Source organism: Hesperophylax consimilis, chromosome 17 (genome assembly GCF_061612785.1).
Source record: "Hesperophylax consimilis isolate HC1 chromosome 17, BYU_Hcon_1.0, whole genome shotgun sequence".
Taxonomy (NCBI): Eukaryota; Metazoa; Arthropoda; class Insecta; order Trichoptera; family Limnephilidae; genus Hesperophylax; species Hesperophylax consimilis.
Window position 1 is genome coordinate 7,540,466 of NC_142852.1, and position 21,152 is coordinate 7,561,617.

At 33.7% G+C, this 21,152-nt stretch overlaps 1 protein-coding gene across 1 annotated transcript; it reads left to right on the plus strand.

The window, feature by feature from the left end:
- LOC149415889 (uncharacterized) lies at positions 1-20,811 on the plus strand. Its single transcript, XM_089641494.1, has 5 exons — positions 1-209; positions 1,537-1,669; positions 4,603-4,693; positions 11,886-12,004; positions 14,126-20,811. The coding sequence occupies exons 2-5, from the start codon at positions 1,543-1,545 to the stop codon at positions 14,287-14,289; spliced, it is 501 nt and encodes a 166-aa protein (XP_089497620.1). The 5' UTR covers positions 1-209; positions 1,537-1,542; the 3' UTR covers positions 14,290-20,811.
- The last annotated feature ends 341 nt before the right edge of the window (positions 20,812-21,152 follow it).

Consider the following 21,152-nt stretch of genomic DNA (forward strand, 5'->3'; position numbering starts at 1 on the left):
TTTGTTCACTAATTTTCTGTTTCTTACGTTTGTTGTGTGTCGTGAATTAGCTTCTGAATTAAAACTAATGAAATTATGTAGTTTTAATTCAAACGATGTAATACTTGTATAGTTATTAGGTGTTCAAATAATGCCGTCAGTTCAAATTGTATTAATTTTGTGATTAATATATTCAATTATCGTTTTGCCGCAGAATTTTTTCAATATAGGTTTGTACCATTTTCATTTTGCTGCATTATCATGAGATTTGTATGAAATGTTGTTGTTGTTGTTTTTTTTAATGAAATGGATGAATGTTTAAAACGTGTTGTTGATTTTAACCGTTTTAAACTGGAGTTTTATGTTATTGATTGACCAAAATAGAACCTAGATTGTTATCTAAGATGCAATACGCATTTGGTAATTTTTCGGGATCGCTGGCCACTTTTTAAAAAATAAATCCTTTTGTTTTACCTTAATTACAATATAAGGAAATTGATTGCATTTGAAACATTTTTAATTTTAGCATTTTAATTTTTAATTGCTTAAAATGAAAATTAGCTTTCGTTGTATGGGATGACAGCCAAAATAATTTCAAAATAATTAGGTAGGTACTATTTTGGCTAAACTCAAAGGTATTTAGGCATGTTTTATAAATAAAGACATATTTTTAAAGAAATGTTAGGTTAGGTTAGGTCAGTATAGGTAAGGTTAGGTTAGGATAGGTTAGGATATGTTTGGATAGGTTAGGCTAGGATAGGTTAGGCTAGGATAGGTTAGGCTAGGATAGGTTAGGCTAGGATAGGTTAGGCTAGGATAGGTTAGGCTAGGATAGGTTAGGTTAAGATATATTTTTTCTTTTTTTTTTAAGAAAGACAAACATTCCTGGGTTACGAATAACCTGACAATATTAGAAAATCTCCTACTACCACCACAGTAAGCTGAAAATATTGCTTGTGTTGTGATGGAGGACTTAGCCAGCCGAGGAATTGAACACACTACGCCTGGGTGAGACCCAAACGCGATGTCAACTCGGCCACCGACCGGTCAAAATATTTGGATAGGTAAGGTTAGGTTAGGATAGGTTAGGATATGATTGGATAGGTTAGGCTAGGATAGGTTAGGTTAAGATAGGTTAGGTTAGGTTAAGATAGCTTAGGAGAGGATAGGTTAGATCAGGTAAGGAGAGGTTAGGTTTCTTTACACACAAAAATATTTAAAAAAACTTGAATACCCTGATTATATTGATTTGTTTTTGGGGTATTATGCCATGTTGCGCTACCTCCTTCTTTAACCAACGTTTCGGACAGCATTGCAGTATCCATCATCGGGGCAGATGTGTAATCAGATTACACATCTGCCCCGATGATGCCCATAATACCCCAAAAACAAATCACTATAACTTTGTGATTGCGTTTTTATTTTCGTTACTAGGCATTCGTCGTTAGAATGTTAAAAAAGAAGGCAAATACCAAATGTTGCTTCTCTAGTTCCCCGGGCAGTGGTACCAACAACCACCTTCCAAATTGAAATTGATTTAATCCCATGTGATTCCAGGACATAATGGCGGTGCAGAGCAGACTACTGTATGCCTTTAGAGGCTGGCTGGCGTTCCTTGCATTTATGGATCTTGGCACCGCGGGCAGGTCCTACATCGAGAGGCGCTCCTTCCTAGAAGATCATTCTCACGGTAAGAAAAGCTTTGATTCTCATTATTTTTCTTCTTCTTTATTAATTTCTTACACAATAACAAATTAGGGTTTAACCTCTCAGACAAAGACATTTATATACTATGTGTTCCTTTGAGAACTGTCAAAATGTGATAATTTTTGTGTTATTTACGAGTTTTGCTAAAAGCTTCATAACTCACGTTTTGGGAAACGTAGCCTCATTCTAAAAAATGTTTTGGAAAGATTATGAAATCCACTATCGCATTGTGTTGTTATACGTAAATATTTGCGTTTCTAAATATACATTTTATGAAAACGTCAAAAATATGTAAAAATCGCTTACCATTATTTCAAAGCCGTGAAAAATGTACTTTTTTCTGAGTATCATAAAGAAATAACACTTTATATATTGAAGAAATATAATTAAAAACTATTAGTCACCTCAAAATATTAACCGTCCAAACTAAAATATTTTTAATAAATTATTTAGAAACGCAATAAATTATAAACGAACAAGATGACAGATTCAATCGGCTTAGATAATGCACCTCTACGTTCCATAGATATTCTTGAATACAGACGCGTAGCGTTATTCATTATCGATACTCTTTTTTAAATCATGGCAATCCGTATACTAGTGATGGAAATAAATCGATTTTTGTAAAATCTCGCGCGCTTACGTGAAAAGACGTTCCAATGTCTTGACCGCTATTATCATATTTACGTCTTTTGACGTTCTAATGTTCTGAGTGGTTAATACATATAAGAAATTAGGTTATATAAATTTTTTACAAAAGATTGTTTTCAAGTATTTATACTTGAAAGAAATTTCAAGAAATGTGGAATTTCCAAAAAAATTCCAGGCAGTGGTGAAAGATCTCGTCAATGTGGAGAGACTCTTTCAAGAATCAGAAGAATTTCCCTTCTGAATCTCTCCTCACTGACGCCAAATATATCAATCTCGGAGGAGATTTGGTTCAGGAGCAATATACTCCTAGAACCATTGGCAGGTTAGTTCCGCAATCCTGTCTGATTACGTCTAAAAGGGATCCAAATGATAATCTAGTCTCTTCAACGGAAGTAATCTTCCGAACAGGCGTTCCATTGATATGCTAGGTGTAACTGTAAGTGACCAGCTCAGGTACGGGGGCTCCATCGAAGCCAGAGTAAAGTTGGCCTCTCAGAAGCTGGGCGTACTGTACAGGGCCCGCAGATACTTTAATAGTACACAACTGTCATCTCTGGTCCGGAGCCCCTAAATACCTGAAAAAAACCCTTGACTCTGTGCAAAAACGGGCGGTTCGTTTGATAGATTCCCCAATCTTAACAAACGGACTGCAATCTTTAGAGCACAGGCGTCAGGTAGGTATGCTGAGTTCTCAATATAGCCTCGCAGCAGTCTGAATAAGTGGGTAGCGGCATACCCCTCCCTTCTGAGCTGCAGGGAGTGAAGTCCCAGCATGCCCAGAAGAAAGTTCGTCGGGTAGAGCCATGGATAGTGGCCGTACTCCCTCATGTAGAGAAATCTTACTCTCCAACATGAGGGAGCACCCCACCTCATGAGGATTCCCGATAAGCGAACCACTCTCCAGCCTACTGCGGACCAGGGAGAAGTATAAAATCTTCAGAGCACGGGTATCCCGAAAAACTCTGACGGTTCGGAGAACAAACCCTAACATTTTTAAGGCCGACTGGCACACCCCTTCGATATGAGAACGAAATGTCAACTTATTCTCATCAGAGATGTGTTTTATTTCAAATAAATCCATTTCAAATGGAAATGCAAAATGCAAAATGGGTATTTTCCATTTTGCATTTTAAATGCTTTTCTAAAAACCATTTTGAATTTTGCATTTTAAATGCTTTTCTCAATGCATTTTCCATTTTGAATGCTTTTTTGCAACATTGTTCCTACTATCTCCACTCATCTTTTTTTCATATGCCCCAAATATCAGTCGGTCCTCAACCTCGCTATGAGAGATAATTTATATTTGTCAAGTTGCTCCCTGGTAGAAGCCCTGGCAATTGAGTGATACCATTACAAAAAATACTGATTGAAATACTGAACATGGAGCCATGACGCTGTAATATTAAATGTTGACCGTTATGGACCGACTGATATTTGGGGCTTATGAAAAAAATATGAGTGGAGATAGTAGGAAGAATGTTGCAAAAAGCATTTAAAATGGAAAATGCATTGAGAAAAGCATAATGCAAAATGCAAAATGGTTTTTAGAAAAGCATTTAAAATGCAAAATAGAAAATACCCATTTTGCATTTTGCATTTCCATTTGAAATGGATTTATTTGAAATAAAGCACATCTCTGCAATCTAGTGAGTGATTTATTTATGTACCATCGTTTCTGATCTGTTTGAAAAACAATTCTAAATGTCGTAACGATTTAAAATTTCATTTTCGATTTCACGCCTAAACGACATAATCGTTTTTATACGTGATGTCACTTCGGGCGATATTAGTGACAGCCGTCTTACCAGCCACTGGCGGTTTCTATGTCATAATAACGTTGTAGCCAGTTGGAACCGTGTCGGAATATGAGGTTTTAGATCTTTTTTGAAATCAATAATTATGAGAGAAAATTTTTTATATGACGATCAAAAAATCTTCCACACATTTTTACCAATATTCATAGTTTGTGAAAGTAGTCCATTGGCCAAGGGCATTGGCGCCAATGTTGGCCCAACGCATTGGGCCAACGTGTACTAGGGGCAATAAATTTGGTAGGACAATACGTTAAGTTAGTTGTTACAAAGTGATTTGTAACGTGAAATCAATTAAAAACCGCAATACAATGATTCAAATTTGCGTTGCGTACATAGGACAAGTGTGCACGTCGGCCTAGGGACATAGTATTGTATAAATTACGTGCATGGGCCCAGTGTGTCCTCAACTTAAATCGTGCAACCTATAATATTATGTACATAATGTTTCCAGATGACTTCACGGTGTCCAGGATGCTGGGAATGTACTCGCTCCTTAAGGCGCTAGCCCTTATCCACTGTACACTATACATTCACTATCCTCCGTGAGTACTTCTATATATACATTGGGTGTCCAAATTATTAGCTAAACGTGTAAAAAATTACATCATCATCAGTTTGAAGCTGTATAACATTTTTAAATAGAGGAAATTTATATTTTTATTGGTTTTTTTATGTTAAATTAGATATTTTTTATGTTAAATTAGGTATTTTTTATGTTAAATTAGGTATTTTTAATGTTAATTTAGGTATTTTTTATGTTAAATTAGGTATTTTTTTTATTTAAATTAGGTATTTTTAATGTTAATTTAGGTATTTTTTTATGTTAAATTAGGTATTTCTTATACAATCTTCTCTAAATAGTATAAAACAAAGTAGCTTTTCCCGTCTGTCTGTTTGTGCGCTTAGTTCTTCTGAACTACGCAATGGATTTTCATAGGGTTTTCACTATCATTTAGAGAATTTCTTCCAGAAGGTTTATATATAAATAACATGTATTCACAGACATATGAATATATAGACTAGAAATTAAAGGTGAGGGGTAAAATCAACTGTTGAAGAACGAAGGGGGTAAAGCTGACTGTGATTCGTCAATAAATCAATCTGACAGTATATAGGCATCTCGCATTATAATATCACCATTTAGTTCTTAAAAGTAAAATCTGCTTTTGAATGAATAGACATTTTTACATGGGAGCGCAAATTACTCGCCACGTTATGAACAAATTTGCGAAGTCCAAATTCGGCAAAAAAAATTTCTTCTATTTTCAGAGTGGAATATTTTGTTTACGTATTTAGTTAAGACACTTTTATAAGTGTTCATAATTTACTTCCCAGTAACAACGATGCGCACACTTGAGAATCGCTACATTCAACCAATGTTGGCTCGATGTGATAGTATATGTTTCTACAACTGATTCATATTATACGACGTGAATAAGCTTAAAATGATGCTTATATATGGAATGTAATACGACAATTGGGTTTATTCTCTTTTTCACATCTATTTTTACAAGTTTTCATAGTACAAGTCAACATTTTGCCGTGTTATTTCATAAAATGCCTCGACCATAGCTCGACGCTAGTTCGAACAAGAATGATGACGTCACATTCTCAAGATTCACGGTAAGCCATACGCGAGCCCAGCCAGCTCCAATGGAACCGGTATGGGGAATAATACGCTTTGAATCACTTAGGGCAGGTCTACTAATATTCATATGTCTATGCATGTATTTTATATTTATAGAAAGTAGAGCAACGCTGGGAACACGTCAGCTAGTAAAATATAAAAATTCAGCTTGCGTATGTTTGTGCTCGCAAAACTCGAAAAGTAGTCGAACGTTATTGCCGAAAATTTCAAAGTTTGTTCTTATTAGTGGCAGGAGTGCTTAGAGAGTGGTTTGAATGGTGGAATAAGTCATCAAAACAGTATCATTGTGGTATAAAGTAGTGAGTGGTGGAAAAAGCCTGAGTAAGATATTAGCAATAGCAAAGCATTGTGGGATCCACTAGTCAAGGCGATGCACTACGTAGTAATGCAAAATCATGTGTTTTTGGTTTGAAAATTTGGTCGCCTAGAAATGTTTCAGATGCTTTAACCCATTGGCATCCGAATTGTTTGGCTAAAAAATTGTCCTTCACATCCGAATTAATTTTGTACCAAAAGTTTTAAGTGCAGTGGTGTACTAAATCTTACATAACTTTTAAACTAAACATGCAAACGAAACAATCTTTTTTAATTTACTTGTGCATTGAATCAAGGTATGTAAAAAATATATGCATTGTTTAGAAAAAAATAACAATATGATTAAAAGAGGATATGAAAATTTTTTTTTTTCAAAAACCAATTTTTTTTTCTTCATTTTTTATAATTGGATTAAGAAAAGTTGTACATTAATCATACTTATTACCATAATATATATTTTTTACCATTTGGGCTCTTGTTAGCCGCCCACCATGCGTTTTACAAACAAGCTGGTCAATTCCCGAACCACACGCCATTTTGAAATAATTCAATGAAGCAAAATATAACTATAACAAAATTTCAATCGTAAATATCAGGAAAAAAATGTACCAACGGAGTCCTGCCAATTACTACGAAATAAATGCTTAATTATCTACAGAGCGATTGGCATTTAAAATTTTAAACACAGATGTCAATAATGTATCCCTTTTTCGTTTTTAAGCCGACAGACATCAGACCCGCCGGGACGGCGTCGTTTGATTTTAAGACACAACGCCGTACACACGCCGGGACGGCGTCGTTTGAGGCCAATGGGTTAATTAAATACCGCGAGTATAATACATCTTGGCCTTTGAAATAATCGAGTATTTTTTACATAAGTCTTTTTATAAGCCCAGAAAAAAAAAAATTTATAAGGCCTATGAAAACTGCTTTAAAGTTCAAAATTTACTAATTACGAACCCATTTTCGGCTATGGTTTTATTGTATAGTGTGGCAAATTAAGTTATTTATAAAACGATCGGAAAACATTTAAATATTTATGCGTGAACATCCACAAAAAATAAAAGGCACTTTTTGGCCATGTTTTTTTCTTGCATCAATCAAAACAGCTGGATGGTGTTAAGCGGGAATTTAAGCCTTATCGCCATCTACGTAAGGAGTGTTATTGATTCAAAATTCGGCGGCTCGATTCAAAATATTACACGATGTAATGCATCGCCTTAAAATTTTTTATTTATTTTTAATAATATTTTTAACATAATGTATGTGAAAAGTTTTTTGTATTCGTCACAGTTATACACGGTGTCCGGAAACTCGTAGTACAAGCGGGAAACTGGAGAATCTACACCACATGGGGAACCCAAAAAAACATAAAGTTTTTTGATTTGAGCATTTTCAAAAAAAAAAAAAAAAACCAAAAAAAAATATTTTTCGGCTATTTTAGGGTTAAAGTTTTTTCTGGTGTTTAGGGTTGAATAACAGATGTTTTAACCCTTCAGAGCAGAAATATTTTATGATTACACCGGGTTAAATGAAGGGTGATTTCAAAATAATGCTTCAAATCCGAGTTTCTTCATTTGTTTTACTTTCAAATAGTTTTAATTAGTTGGGTACTTTGATCTTCAGTAATAATTTATAAGAATTTGATTAAAAAAAAAAAAAAATCAACTTCAAACTCGATTTACTCGATAACGAAAGCTCAAATAAAAAAAAAAATACTACAAAATCGACTCCAAATGTGATGTAGATTCACCAGTTTCCCGCTTGTACTACGAGTTTCCGGACACCCTGTATATAGTGAAAGTAAAATTATGTTAATAAGGCAGTTGTAGATAATACAGGCTATCTATAAAAGATCACAACAAATGCGCAACACTAGATTGGGTTTTTCTTTAACCTCTCAGACAAAGACTTTTATTTACTGTGTGTTCCTTTGAGAACTGTCAAAACGTGATAATTTTTGTGTTATTTACGAGTTTTGCTAAAGGCTTCATAACTCACGTTTTGGGAAACGTAGCCTCATTCTAAAAAATGTTTTGGAAAGATTATGAAATCCACTATCGCATTGTGTTGTAATACGTAAATATTTGCGTTTCTAAATATACATTTTATGAAAACGTCAAAAATATGTAAAAATCGCTGACCATTATTTCAAAGCCGTGAAAAATGTACTTTTTTCTGTGTATCATAAAGAAATAACACTTTATATATTGAAGAAATATAATTAAAAACTATTAGTCACCTCAAAATATTAACCGTCCAAACTAAAATATTTTTAATAAATTATTTAGAAACGCAATAAATTATGAACGAACAAGATGACAGATCCAATCGGCTTAGATAATGCACCTCCACGTTCCATAGATATTCTTGAATACAGACAGGAAATAAATCGATTTTTGTAAAATCTTGCGCGCTTACGTGAAAAGACGTTTTAGTGTGTCTTGACCGCTATTATCATATTTACGTCTTTTGACGTTCTAATGTTCTGAGTGGTTAATGTATCAGCCGGTGAATACCAGAACATCCTTTGGACAAAGGAGTTTTACTTATAAAGCTCCGTTGCTCGGTGAAAATATAAAAAAAAACTATAGGTTCGTTGAATCTATTCAAGAAGATGGTAAAAAATTCCATACTAGCTGAGAGTGGTGATTTTGGATTGCCCGTGTAGTGGCTTCTGTTAATAATCACCGTAGAAACCCCATATTCGATATAATCCATTTATGTATGTATTATGTACTTTACTTATTTGATTAAATATAATTGTAAATTTCTCATCTCGACGCCGTAATTCCCTAGTGAGATGAGTTGTGAAGGATTATATTGTAATGTATCATTTTATGAATGAACTAGCTAACAAATAATAGTAATAATAATATTTGGTTTCGTGTTAAATCACCTCAAGGGCGCTGTACAAATATATTTCTTAAATAGTTAATACTAGAACTACTGACTTAAAACTAGTGACTTACGTCTAAGACTTATATCTAGAGACTTACGGCTAAGGCCTATAACTACTATCTTAATGACAGTATATATTTACATATGTAGAAACTTATCATCATCACTTTTGGCTCTACAACCCCTGGTGGGTCTTGCTTGGCCTCCTCAAGAGTCTTCCTCCACTCATCTCGGTCCCGCGCCAGCTCTCTCCAGTTTCGAAGCTCCAAGGCAGACAAATCTTTGAGGACGTTGTCGCTCCATCTTAACCTTGGCCTTCCCAGGCTCCTTCTCCCTATCGGTCTTGAGCTCGGCAGGGACTTTGGTTCTTGATGCTCGGTCATTCTCTCCACATGACCTAGCCACCGAAGTCTTCCCAGTGACATGAACTTTGTGACGTTTAGCTCCTTAAACAGAGTATAGAGCTCATTGTTATAACGTCTGCGCCAAAATCCATTTTCTAGAACCGGTCCGAAGATGCGCCTCAAAATTTTCCTTTCAAAAACGTCCAGTGCTCGCTCATTCTTCTTAGTTAGAACCCACGTCTCGGCTGCGTACGTAAGCACTGGTTTAGAATGTAGAAACTTATAACTAAAATTAACATTAACAATCTAATTTTACAAGCGCCAGAAGAAGGAGGAAGTTCTATTATATTAGGGTGTTTATAAAATTAGTTTTTATTATTAGCTGGAAAAACATCTTAAATGGATGAATGAAATTAATCGTCGATCTTAAACGCATTTTAATGATTCATCTGCCAACAATTAAACCGATTGACGTGTTATGTTCCCGCTGATATTGTCCATTGTCCATTGGTACGCTAGTCAATAGCATTTTGACTTTATCATAAGTAGTTGAACGCAATCGCTAGAGAATGTATGTGTTTGAATCATCAATAAGGAAGTTGAGTCCATTTTTTTTATTTTTTTTTATCAATGTTCGCATTCAAACTTAAATACTGGTATTTTTTTTTTTTTTTTTAAAGTTTGTTTTCATAGTTAAATTAATTCTCAAAGTTTAAATTTTATTAAGCCCGCCAAAACGAGCGGAATCCGAGCGGTAACAGGCGGGGTGTAGTGTGACGTCATTAGAACTGTGAAAACCACGTCGCTTAAGCATTATGTATGGAAAAAATTTTAATTCTTCAACAAGGAATTCCAGTAATTTTTTTACCAATGTTAACCGTCTATTATAATTGATGTTATTAAAAAAAAAAAGAAAATTGATTAAGATTTCATAGTTAAATTAATATTTTAAGTTAGAATATTTGCTTTTCACGCCCGGTACGGTATTGCCGTCGCTACTTGTTGACGTTCCCCGCGCGAATTCAGGACCACCGCGCAGAAAAGTAGAGACCAAAAGTAAAATAACGGTTTACAGCCCAGTTCACTGTGAGACTTTTCTGAGCGGCCGGCGGCCTGAAGTGTATCACATGCTATGTGACATGTATAATAATAAAAACATCTAAGTTATGCAATAAACAACATATTATTATAAAGCACTATACGAATATGTATCTTTAGAAATCCATTTCATATAATAATAATAACAAATACGTACATATATTTGACAAACCCAAATAAACCTTTGGCCTATACACCTCTCTCATCTAAACCGACCATCTCTCATGTAATAGAAAGAGATGCACCATAGGTGTTCCGTTGTACGTACAAGTCACGACACATGTGACGACAGAATTCTTTCGACCAATCGTGGAGCGTATACAGTCTATTGCTATTGAATGCTTTTTCAAGAACGTTTAACTAATTCTAAGAATAATAATATAGAAATATATTTATATATTTAGAATCGATATTTTTTGATCTACATGAACATATTTTTTATAAGTCAAAATATTTTTCACTCAACTTCCTTATTACGATATAAAAAAAGAAAAAAATGTAATATTTGGATATAATGACGGATTTACCCGGCGTTGCTGGATGTTATCCTTAGGAAATAGACATATACAATCGCCGACATTTCTGTAGTTATATAAGCGACATCTATATAATATAGGTATATAAAAACATGCACATATTCGAATGCAACGTTGTATAAAAATTTCAAAGGAATTGATGAAGAACTTTAGGACATTTGAGATTTTGAACAAACAAACATTATTATTTAACCACTCGGAACATTAGAATGTCAAAAGACGTAAATATGATAATAGCGGTCAAGACATTAGAGCGTCTTTTCACGTAAACGCGCGAGATTTTACAACAATCGATTTATTTCCATCACTAGTATACGGATTGCCATGATTTAAAAAACAGAGTATCGATAATGAATAACGCTACGCGTCAGTATTCAAGAATATCTATAGAATGTAGAGGTGCATTATCTAAGTCGATTGAATCTGTCATCTTGTTCGTTCATAATTTATTTCGTTTCTAAATAATTTATTAAAAATATTTTAGTTTGGACGGTTAATATTTTGAGGTGACTAAAAGTTTTTAATTATATTTCTTCAATATATAAAGTGTTATTTCTTTATGATACTCAGAAAAAAGTACATTTTTCACAGCTTTGAAATAATGGTCAGCGATTTTTACATATTTTTGACGTTTTCAGAAAATGTATATTTAGACACGCAAATATTTACGTGTAACAAAACAATACGATAGTGAATTTCATAATCTTTCCAAAACATTTTTTAGAATGAGGCCACGTTTCCCAAAACGTGAGTTATGAAGCTTTTAACAAAACTCGTGAATAACACAAAAATTTTCGCGTTTTGACAGTTCGCAAAGGAACACAAAGTAAATAAAAGTCCTTTTCTGAGAGGTTAAATAGATAGATGACATGCAATTGTTTTATATTTGCAGTGTGGTTTCTTTGGGCTACTGTGCCTTGACAATGACCATCTTCATGTACTGCAGCGAGGCGCTTTACTTCCATTCCTGCACCCTCAACTTCTATGTCATCTTCCCCTGCATCCTCAATGGTGAGATGTCTCTTTCTTCTTTCTAACCAAACAAAACATTAACTTTATTTTACTAACCTTTGCGTACCTGAAGGTAAATAACTTTTACGATTCAAGGGGGTCACTAGGGTCCCCCATATCGCATAGCGATCGAATCTCTTAATATTCCGTTTGCCTTTTCCAGTAACACTCAGATATTAAATTTTTATTGTTCCGATGTTATGTCCAGGTTAAATTTTCCCAACAGGAAAGACTAAACCCTTCCACACACTTTTCCACAAATGATCATCTAGTCATTATGTAAGTGCATTATATAAGCATAATAAATACAAAACAATACGTCAACTCACCAGAGATCAAATGGGAAAATAATTCACCAGACTCCAGATATTTTCATATCAGAGGGTTCGGCTCGAAATATTTATATGTTTAGAATTAACGGCAATAAAATAATAAACAATATTAAAATAAATAAAAATAAAACACCTGTTACGCAGTGATCTCATTAATATATGCACTTCTAAAATATTTAATCAATACAGATGTGTATTTCGATATAGGTATATTAAAAACATTAGTGGTTTGTAATCTATTTGTAACAGAATTGTAGCCTGAAACCGTAGTATGATTATTACAATAATACATACTGTGTATAGGGAACTGTGATTTAATGGTAGGAACATAAAAATCATTGTTCTGTCACTTAACTTCAACAATTTCGATTATCAAAAAATCATTATCTATTGACTATTGATTGAATTCTATGTCTAAAATCAATACACCTCAAAAATTGGCATTGGACTCTTTCAATGATATTAAAATGATTATTATAAACAAGTGAACAAATTGTAGAGTTATGTTCTAGAATACTTCTGTAAAATTTAATTATTGAAGACAATATTAGCGATTTCTAAACGAGGTTTTACTCAAGTTATTCCAAAAAATAAATATTCATCCTAGACTTGCAGAAAAGTCAATAGATGTCGCACATCAAATAAAAATAAGATATGTTTATCTAAAGACAATGTCTAGATTGCATTTAGATCGGGTTGAATCTTGCGATCGTACATAAAGATAGTTGCCAGTAAAAATGTGCGGTGAGAAAAATGAAGACAATGTGGGAAGTTCTTATTCGAAGTATGATACAGTTAAATATGACCGAAGGAGATAGGGTCCCATTAGCTCAGTTGGTAGAGCAGTGCCCCGGCAAGTCAAGGGTCCTGGGTTCGAGTCCTAGATGTGACCGTATGTTTCTCTGATTTTTTCATTTCAGATTTTCATTTAGGAATCGCTAATATTGTCTTCAATAATTGACTAATTATATATTTTTGGATGTTTAATTCTATAGAACCTCATAACTTTCTAGCATTTGTTAATATTTAGCTCAAGTTTTTTTTACCAGAACCCCATTTGAGGAAGTTATTAGGGATCTCTTGCAAAATAAGGCAATCGTCCACATCATTAATGAGCTTAAACAGCTTCATATCGTCAGCAAAGAGTAAAACTTCAATACTGTAGAAAATTAAAAACAGAATTCATCAAATGAATAAACGAATCTTAAAAGTTACTTTTCAAGTACTGTGAAAATTCTGTTATGGTTTCAGTTTTGTGAACTAATTCGCCAATAATGATGTAATAACAGAAATTGAATAGAACCATCGCAGAATTTTAAAATTTGAAGAATTGTTCAAATTCTGTGAAACATTCCTTCCTAAGTAATGCTAAACGGTATAAGAGATTGTGCTAAGTCGAGCGTAACTCAAATATATTTAGCAATTAAATACAGTAGCCTTTTCCAGTAAAATGTACATTTTACGACCACACTCGCGGCTTCTTTGTAACGAGAATTTTTTCTTCAAAATTATGAAGATCTGGGGTGGGGGTATTGTAGAGTAGGTTTTGTAAAAAATAACTTCGATATCTCACAAAACTCTCTCATGGGGGATGTATATACCCCCCTCCGGTGCGGGAGGGTTAAACAGCCAGTCTTTGAAAGACTTCTTTTTATTGATATTAATTTTCTTCAATAAAAATAAGCTGGAATCTGCCGAATTGGCAAGTTGTGTGTGTACTTATTGGAACAGTTATTTAACAATTACGTTTTATCTTATATCTTATTGCTTTTTTCTGATCATCTTGCAGCGCTAACACTGGGCGGTCTCGTCTACCTTCCCGGAGCCATCAATCTTTGGGCCCAGCCTCAACCAATCGGCTCCTCACACGTCATCAGCTCCGATGCTGGAGACGAGAACACGGTGCTGTTCCGACAGATGGTCAAGACTCGGCGGCCCAGGAACAAGCAGTAAAGTCAACATGGACTCTTTCTCGTTGCGAGATTAACTTACCCAAGTTTTTCCCGTGGCGAGATACACTCGACCAAGTTTTTTCTCATTGTGAGGTGAATTTAACCAAGTTTTACTCATTATGAGAAGCACTTAACCAAGTTTTTCTCATTGCAAGATGCACTTGACAAAGTTTTTCTCATGGCGAGATACACTTAATCAAGTTTTTTGCATTGCAAGATACACTTAACCAAGTTTTACTCATTATGAGAAGCACATAACCAAGTTTTTCTCATTGCGAGATGCACTTGACAAAGTTTTTCTCACGGCGAGATACACTTAATCAAGTTTTTTGCATTGCAAGATACACTTGACCAAGTTTTACTCATTATGAGAAGCACTTAACCAAGTTTTTCTCATTGCGAGATGCACTTGACAAAGTTTTTCTCATGGCGAGATACACTTAATCAAGTTTTTCTCATTGCGAGATACACTTAACCAAGTTTTACTCATTATGAGAAGCATTTAACCAAGTTTTTCTCAAACGAGATACACTTGGCCAAGTTCTTTCTCATTGTGAGATGAACTCAACCAAGTTTTTTATCATTATAAAATACAAGGCCGAGGAATAAGCAATATTAACAAACATCCAACTGTCAAAGTGCGGTTTGTTTTTACAAAGACGTTTAAAGTGATGACTATTTCTCATTAGGAGATAACCTCAACCAAGTTTTTTCTCGTTAGGAGATACATTTACATGGTTGAGAAACACACAGTAAAACCTACTAAAAGTACTGTTAGTTTTTACACTAAAAAAATGTTAATTAGGGCCACTTTTTCAATATGATATTCACTTAGAACTCTTTCTCATAAATTTTTCTCACTGCGAGATACACATATGGTTCTTTCTCATTACGAGATACACTTAACCGATAGATTTATAACGAACTAACATTGTGGTTTTGTTTTTACGAGGAATTGACATAAATAAGTGATGATTTTTTCTTTCTTATTTGAAATACACAAATTTTTTTCTCACTGTGAGATACACATAGCCAAATCGGTGCCATGTTTTATTTTTAACATACTAAAAGTGCAGTTGGTTTATTAAAATATTTTATGTATTGTTAGTTAAGGCCCCTTTTTCACTAATCCCTCAGGCCTCTGGCATATTCTATCAAATTGTCAGATTATTTCCGCTTTTCAATAAAATCCAAATAAATGGAATATTTCTAAACGTATCGGAAAACTAAAAACTGTTTTTAAAAGGTGATGAAATATGCTTTCAAACTGTATATAATTTTTTAATGCAATCAATAAAAAAATATTAGATGGCTAACTAAAATTACTGATAACGAAAAAACAAAGTCATTTATTTAGAAAAATGTATTACAAACGTTACTATCACCTCATTTTCTTTTCGTTTCGTATGAAAATAATTATTAAAAAATTCCCAATGTTTCATAATTTTTTTTCAAATTACAAAAAAAATTTTGTGGTTAACTATTAGATTTGAATATAAAGCGTGGTTTTTTCTCTTTTTATTACCGTTGTAAGAGAGACACAATGATATCAATGAGACCGTATTATCCTGAGGGAATTTTTTTCTTTTTGTTTTTATAGTGTTAACTATCTTTACTACCCGGTTTCACCTGTAATTTTGGTTCTAGTACACATTAATTTTATATTCTCTTTTTATATTTAACTAAAAAACACGAAAATAATTAATGATAGAAAAAAAAAATTCTCTGTAGATTTCAACATTCTTTTTTAGAAATCTCTTCTTGTTTAATTTTTAGAAAAAAATGGATATTTCAAATCTCCGAAACTCGCTCGTGATGAAAATCACTTGATGTGAGCTAAAAACATTAAAGAATAGATAAAACATTCTAGAAATGCTTTCCTTGTAGATTTGAATGGAAAAAGACATCGCCACTGACTTAGTACCTTTTGGTTCTAGCCCGTTTAGCCTGCGCCCATATTGCATTTCTTGCGTTTTATTTATTCTATGACAGAAATTCCAGACAGCAAAAACTGTGCAAATTTCTTGACTCCATTTGAGAGACAAACTAACAAATTTTTGCTTTATAGTTTAAATATAACAAAAATACAAAACTGAATATCAAAGTGACATTTCTAAATTTAAAAAAAATTCAAAAATTGGTTGTGAATTAAACTATTATTTTTTTTATATTTACATTATTTGATGTCAATGTAAGATTTAAATTTCTGCAAAACAACCTAACCTAACCTAACCTTTTTCTAACGGCAGCTTTTGTAAATATAAAATCGTCTTGAGACGATTTTTCAACTAAAAATGCCATATAAAATTTTGAAAAAAAATTATTGACACCATTGCTCAAGAATAAACCTAATACAAATTAACAATACTTATATACAGCTTTAAAAATATTATAATAATTAAATTTCTTTACTAGGTAGATACTTTTAATTTTTATTGTTAAGGCGATGCAATACGTCGTGTAATATTTTAAATTGAGCCGCTATCAATAACAATCCTTACGTAGATGGCGATAAGGTTTAAATTCCCGCTTAACACCATCCGCCTGTTTTGATTTATGCAAGAAAAAAACATGGCCAATGCCTTTTATTTTATTTTGTGGATGTTCAGGCATAAATATGTAATTTTTTTTCAATCATTTTATAAATAACTTAATTTTCCACATTATACAATAAAATCATAACCGAAAATGGGTTCGTAAGTAGGAGATTTTGAACTTTATAGCAGTTTTCATAGGCCTTTACATTATTTTTTTCTGGGCTTATAAAAAGACTTATCTAAAAAATACTCGATTATTTCAAAGGCCAAGATGTATTCTACTCGCAGTATTTAATTAAAGCATCTGAAACATTTCTAGGCGACCAAATTTTCAAACCAAAAACACATGATTTTGCATTACTACGTATGGCATCGCCTTAAACAAATTGTAATATTTTATTCTAAGGACCAATAAATATTGTCAAATTCTTCTAAAAAAATTTAGTTTAGTTAAAATGTAGTAATTTTTTCAAAACTCAGTAGTGTTTAGATTTTTAATTGCTTTGCGTCCATTGACATTACAAACTTACAGACACGTTGCAGAGATCTCAAAGTGGCAAGCAAAAGATACGGCAATTGCAGTACTTTTGATTTAGTACTAAACTGTCGAGGGTCGCGTGAGTTTGTATGCTATCTCTAAAAAAATTGCATAAATGGATACCAAAATGCCCTTGTGTGTGTGTGTTTTTTTTTATGTTAACCGCACAAGTGCTATGAGTCCCAACTGCTCCCAACCGTTTCCCAATTGGGGTATTATAGCTAAGATTATCTGTGTCAGTTTCACTTGATTAACTTTTTTGTTTTCTTATAAAATTATTTACAAAATAAATTAAAAACAGTTTTGTGCTTGAAATCGAACGTTTCTAGACTCCGTTTGTCAAGCGATTTTAATGCCTATTACCTGCAATATAAGGTACCTATACCAAGAATATACACATTTTTGGATTGTAGCTTCCTCTTATAGGCCATTAGAGAAAGTGAGATAGCGTATGTAACGACACATAAGAAGGACAACCTACTGTCAGTAGGTGTTTTCATACAATGTTCCGTATTATTCGTCCTAGTGTAAGCGAGTATTGTCATCTCAACCACACCCGTAATGTCGAATGTAGCATTCGACGCAACTTTTAAGTACATAAACGCAGCCCGTTCTTATATCTACTTCGTTTATACTAACATCATTTTTGAATGTCTATCTTTGTCATATATGAATGAAAGCTTGTATTAAAAATTTACTGGAAACGTAACGATATTTTGTGAGACAATAACGTGTCTGTTAATTTGTAATGTTTGTTTGAGTCTAACACTTAATTATATAGCGCATAAATCAGGGTAGGCAGAGAGAATAGAACGCCAAACGTATCTGTCATTACACGCTCCTTGCTCCATCCACGTCTAGTGTTAATAATAATTAGATTTTCTTGTAAAATTTTGTACGATGGTTAACCATTTTTTTGATTGTGCCATACCAGATTTCTGTTGGGTTGACTCCAACTATTTCTACCATCATTTTGTTGTGTAACCTTATCAACATAGGCTATAATATTAATAATGCGTCCAACTCCAGTAAAATATTGGCAGTATTAACAACGCTAGACGATAGAGAACCGGTGTTTTGCTCTTTCTAATTTGTATTTTGATCAATATTGACTTAAAATGTATATAAAAATGTCCCACGAAGTAAGTTCTATTTGAGCAGTTTTTGAATGTAATAATTACAAACAAAAACCCGTTGTCTTTCAGGACGCTTAAAAATATTGACAGGTTCTTGGTGAATTCCTCTTTATACAGGGTTTTCCAATAAGAGGTGTTATTTTGAATAGCCCGCTATTTCGGTATAAGTTACTTTTGAAGCTGTCATTTTTTGACATTCGACAAGCAGAAACTACGCCATTAACTCTTTGCACGCGGCCGTATCAACTGTTGTTACGGCAAAAAGTCTATACTCACAAGCGGCTGTATCAACAGTTGATACGGAAACTTTGACGGCCGATATTCCAGAGCTCTTTCGTCATAAATGTATTTCTTGCTCACTTGGACATTCATAGAACTATCACGATGCTGATATCTACAAGAATTTCTCAAAAATCAAATTATATTTCATAAAAAAAGATCGATAATCAAGTGCGCCTCTTCGCGCCTTTTAGTCATTTAGTTTACATTTTTGTCAACGGATGGCGTTAGTACTAGTATGTCATTCACAACTTTTCATAACTAAAAATGATAAGTGCTAATGGTGTCCCACTTGTGTCTATCACCTAAGTACACACACGCCGAGTGAATGGCGGGAACACATTCAAAAGATACGGTACGTCTATGTATGAAATTTTATGTTTTTGTTTTTATAAACATCTAAGAGTGTTGACACCCGAGGATTTGTTTTCAGATAGTGGAGAATAATCTGTTCCGTCTATATAGCCCAATAAATCATGCCAGAATGCTATAATTTGACATTTAATTGCGTGCATAGGTATTTCAAAATATATACCGCGTACGGGTATAGATAAAACGGAGCAAATTAACGCGTTCAAAAGGTTAATAAAAATGGAACGATACACGCTTCAACAACGCATTGAAATTATTAAAATTCACTTAATTGAATCAAATGCAAATCATCTTGAGTGATGAGGCCCATTTCCACCTCGGTGGCTTCGTCAACAAGCAAAATTGTCGCATCTGGGGCTCGGAAAACCCAAGAGTTATTGTTGAAAAGCCTCTCTATCCTCAACGTGTGACTGTTTGGTGCGGTTTATGGTCCGGCGGAGTCATTGGACCTTAATTTTTCGAAAATGAGGCTGGAGCAACAGTTATGGTGAATGGATCGCTATCGAGAGATGATTAATGATTTTTGAAGGATGGTATTGATCTGGACAACGTTTACTTTCAACAAGACGGCGCTACGTGCCACACAAGCAACGAAACCATTGATCTTTTACGATTGAATATCAAAATAACACCTCTTATTGGAAAACCCTGTATATAAAAATGTAGTGTGTGTATGTTTGTAGTCGAAGTAAGTAGTCGACCGATATCACTGAAAATTGTTCTTATTAGTGCCAGGAGTGTTTAGAGAGTGGTTTTTAATGGTAGAATAAGTCGAGGATGCCCGAGGAATACTAAATGTAATATCTCTGCTAAACAGCGCCATCTGTTGGACGTAAAAGCAACACGCGCTGTTGTTTCTCTATCTGCACAGACAGACTGAGCTACAGCAACGCGTGGTGGGGTGCAGCTAGTATTTTATATTTGTTTTTCTTACACATAAATTGTTCTTTCTCGGATATAAACAGGATCGTCAAAAACCTGTTTCTCGTTAATTATTTATATCTAGGAAATATTAATTTTGTAATACATATAATCCTTTTTAAAAATAATTTGCTATGCGATTTTGACCTTACTGCTTTGAAAAATGTATGCCTTTTTTATAATGTTCTTGATCGATCTATAATCCTGATATCAATTTATATTTGAAGGAAAAATGTGATTTATTTTTTAAAATCTGTTGGTATTCATTTTCAATGTGAAATTTAAAAAAAAGAGGCTCCCATACTAAGAGTTAGCGATGAAACGCTTTTTGTTTTCGCCAAACATTTAAATTTATCTCGTGGCCCAAGGGTCGTGACGCCACTTGTTTGTGTGCTTACGAGCGGAGAGGGGTATCAGATACGAGCCTCGAAATTTACTATTTTGCTCGACTAATCGGCCATAATTCTGCAAACCAAAGGTTATTCATGCGTCGTCGTGTAGTTCTTGAGGTGCTCTAAAAAGTAAGCTGAGAGGAAAAACAATTTATGCCCAGTGATAGAGATTCTACCCATCTCATTTTTTGTTTCTTTTTGTGGCCTCTGTTAGGGGCCAAAATAATGACAGTGGGTTTTTAAAATATGTAATGTATTTGGTAGAGAAGTCATATATCCGTACTGATAATGTATTATATTCTGTATTTTGTAGTTTTTAAGATTTTCCTAAATAAATGCACCGTTGATTTTGAAATTTTTGTTTGATTTAACAACTCTCGAACGTTCCGCAAATATGGATAACATGTAATCTTTGGGTATGCTGTGTGTAGGTTATTTTGGTGTATAGATGTTGGGTGCGTGTTTGGCGTGTTTTTCCGGCTGTGCACTGCTGCCGAAAGGATCAGTGATACTAGTTCCTCAGAGCGCCTTACATTGAAATACCGGTAAAACAAGGAAAGCATTGTCACATGTTCTGATGACTGCAATCTATCGGTAAGATAGGGGATTCTATAATTAAATCATTAATTCAATAAAAATACCATGTTATTTTTAAAGATTAAAGTTTTTTTTTATTTATTATGAAAGAT

What these genes read in the sequence shown, in the direction of transcription:
- LOC149415889 (XM_089641494.1), top strand. Translation starts at nt 1,543, where the DNA reads ATGGCGGTGCAGAGCAGACTACTGTATGCCTTTAGAGGCTGGCTGGCG. An exon ending in CTATACATTCACTATCCTCC is followed by an intron (nt 4,694 to 11,885) that starts GTGAGTACTTCT and finishes TTATATTTGCAG; the next exon opens with TGTGGTTTCTTTGGGCTACT. An exon ending in CTTCCCCTGCATCCTCAATG is followed by an intron (nt 12,005 to 14,125) that starts GTGAGATGTCTC and finishes ATCATCTTGCAG; the next exon opens with CGCTAACACTGGGCGGTCTC.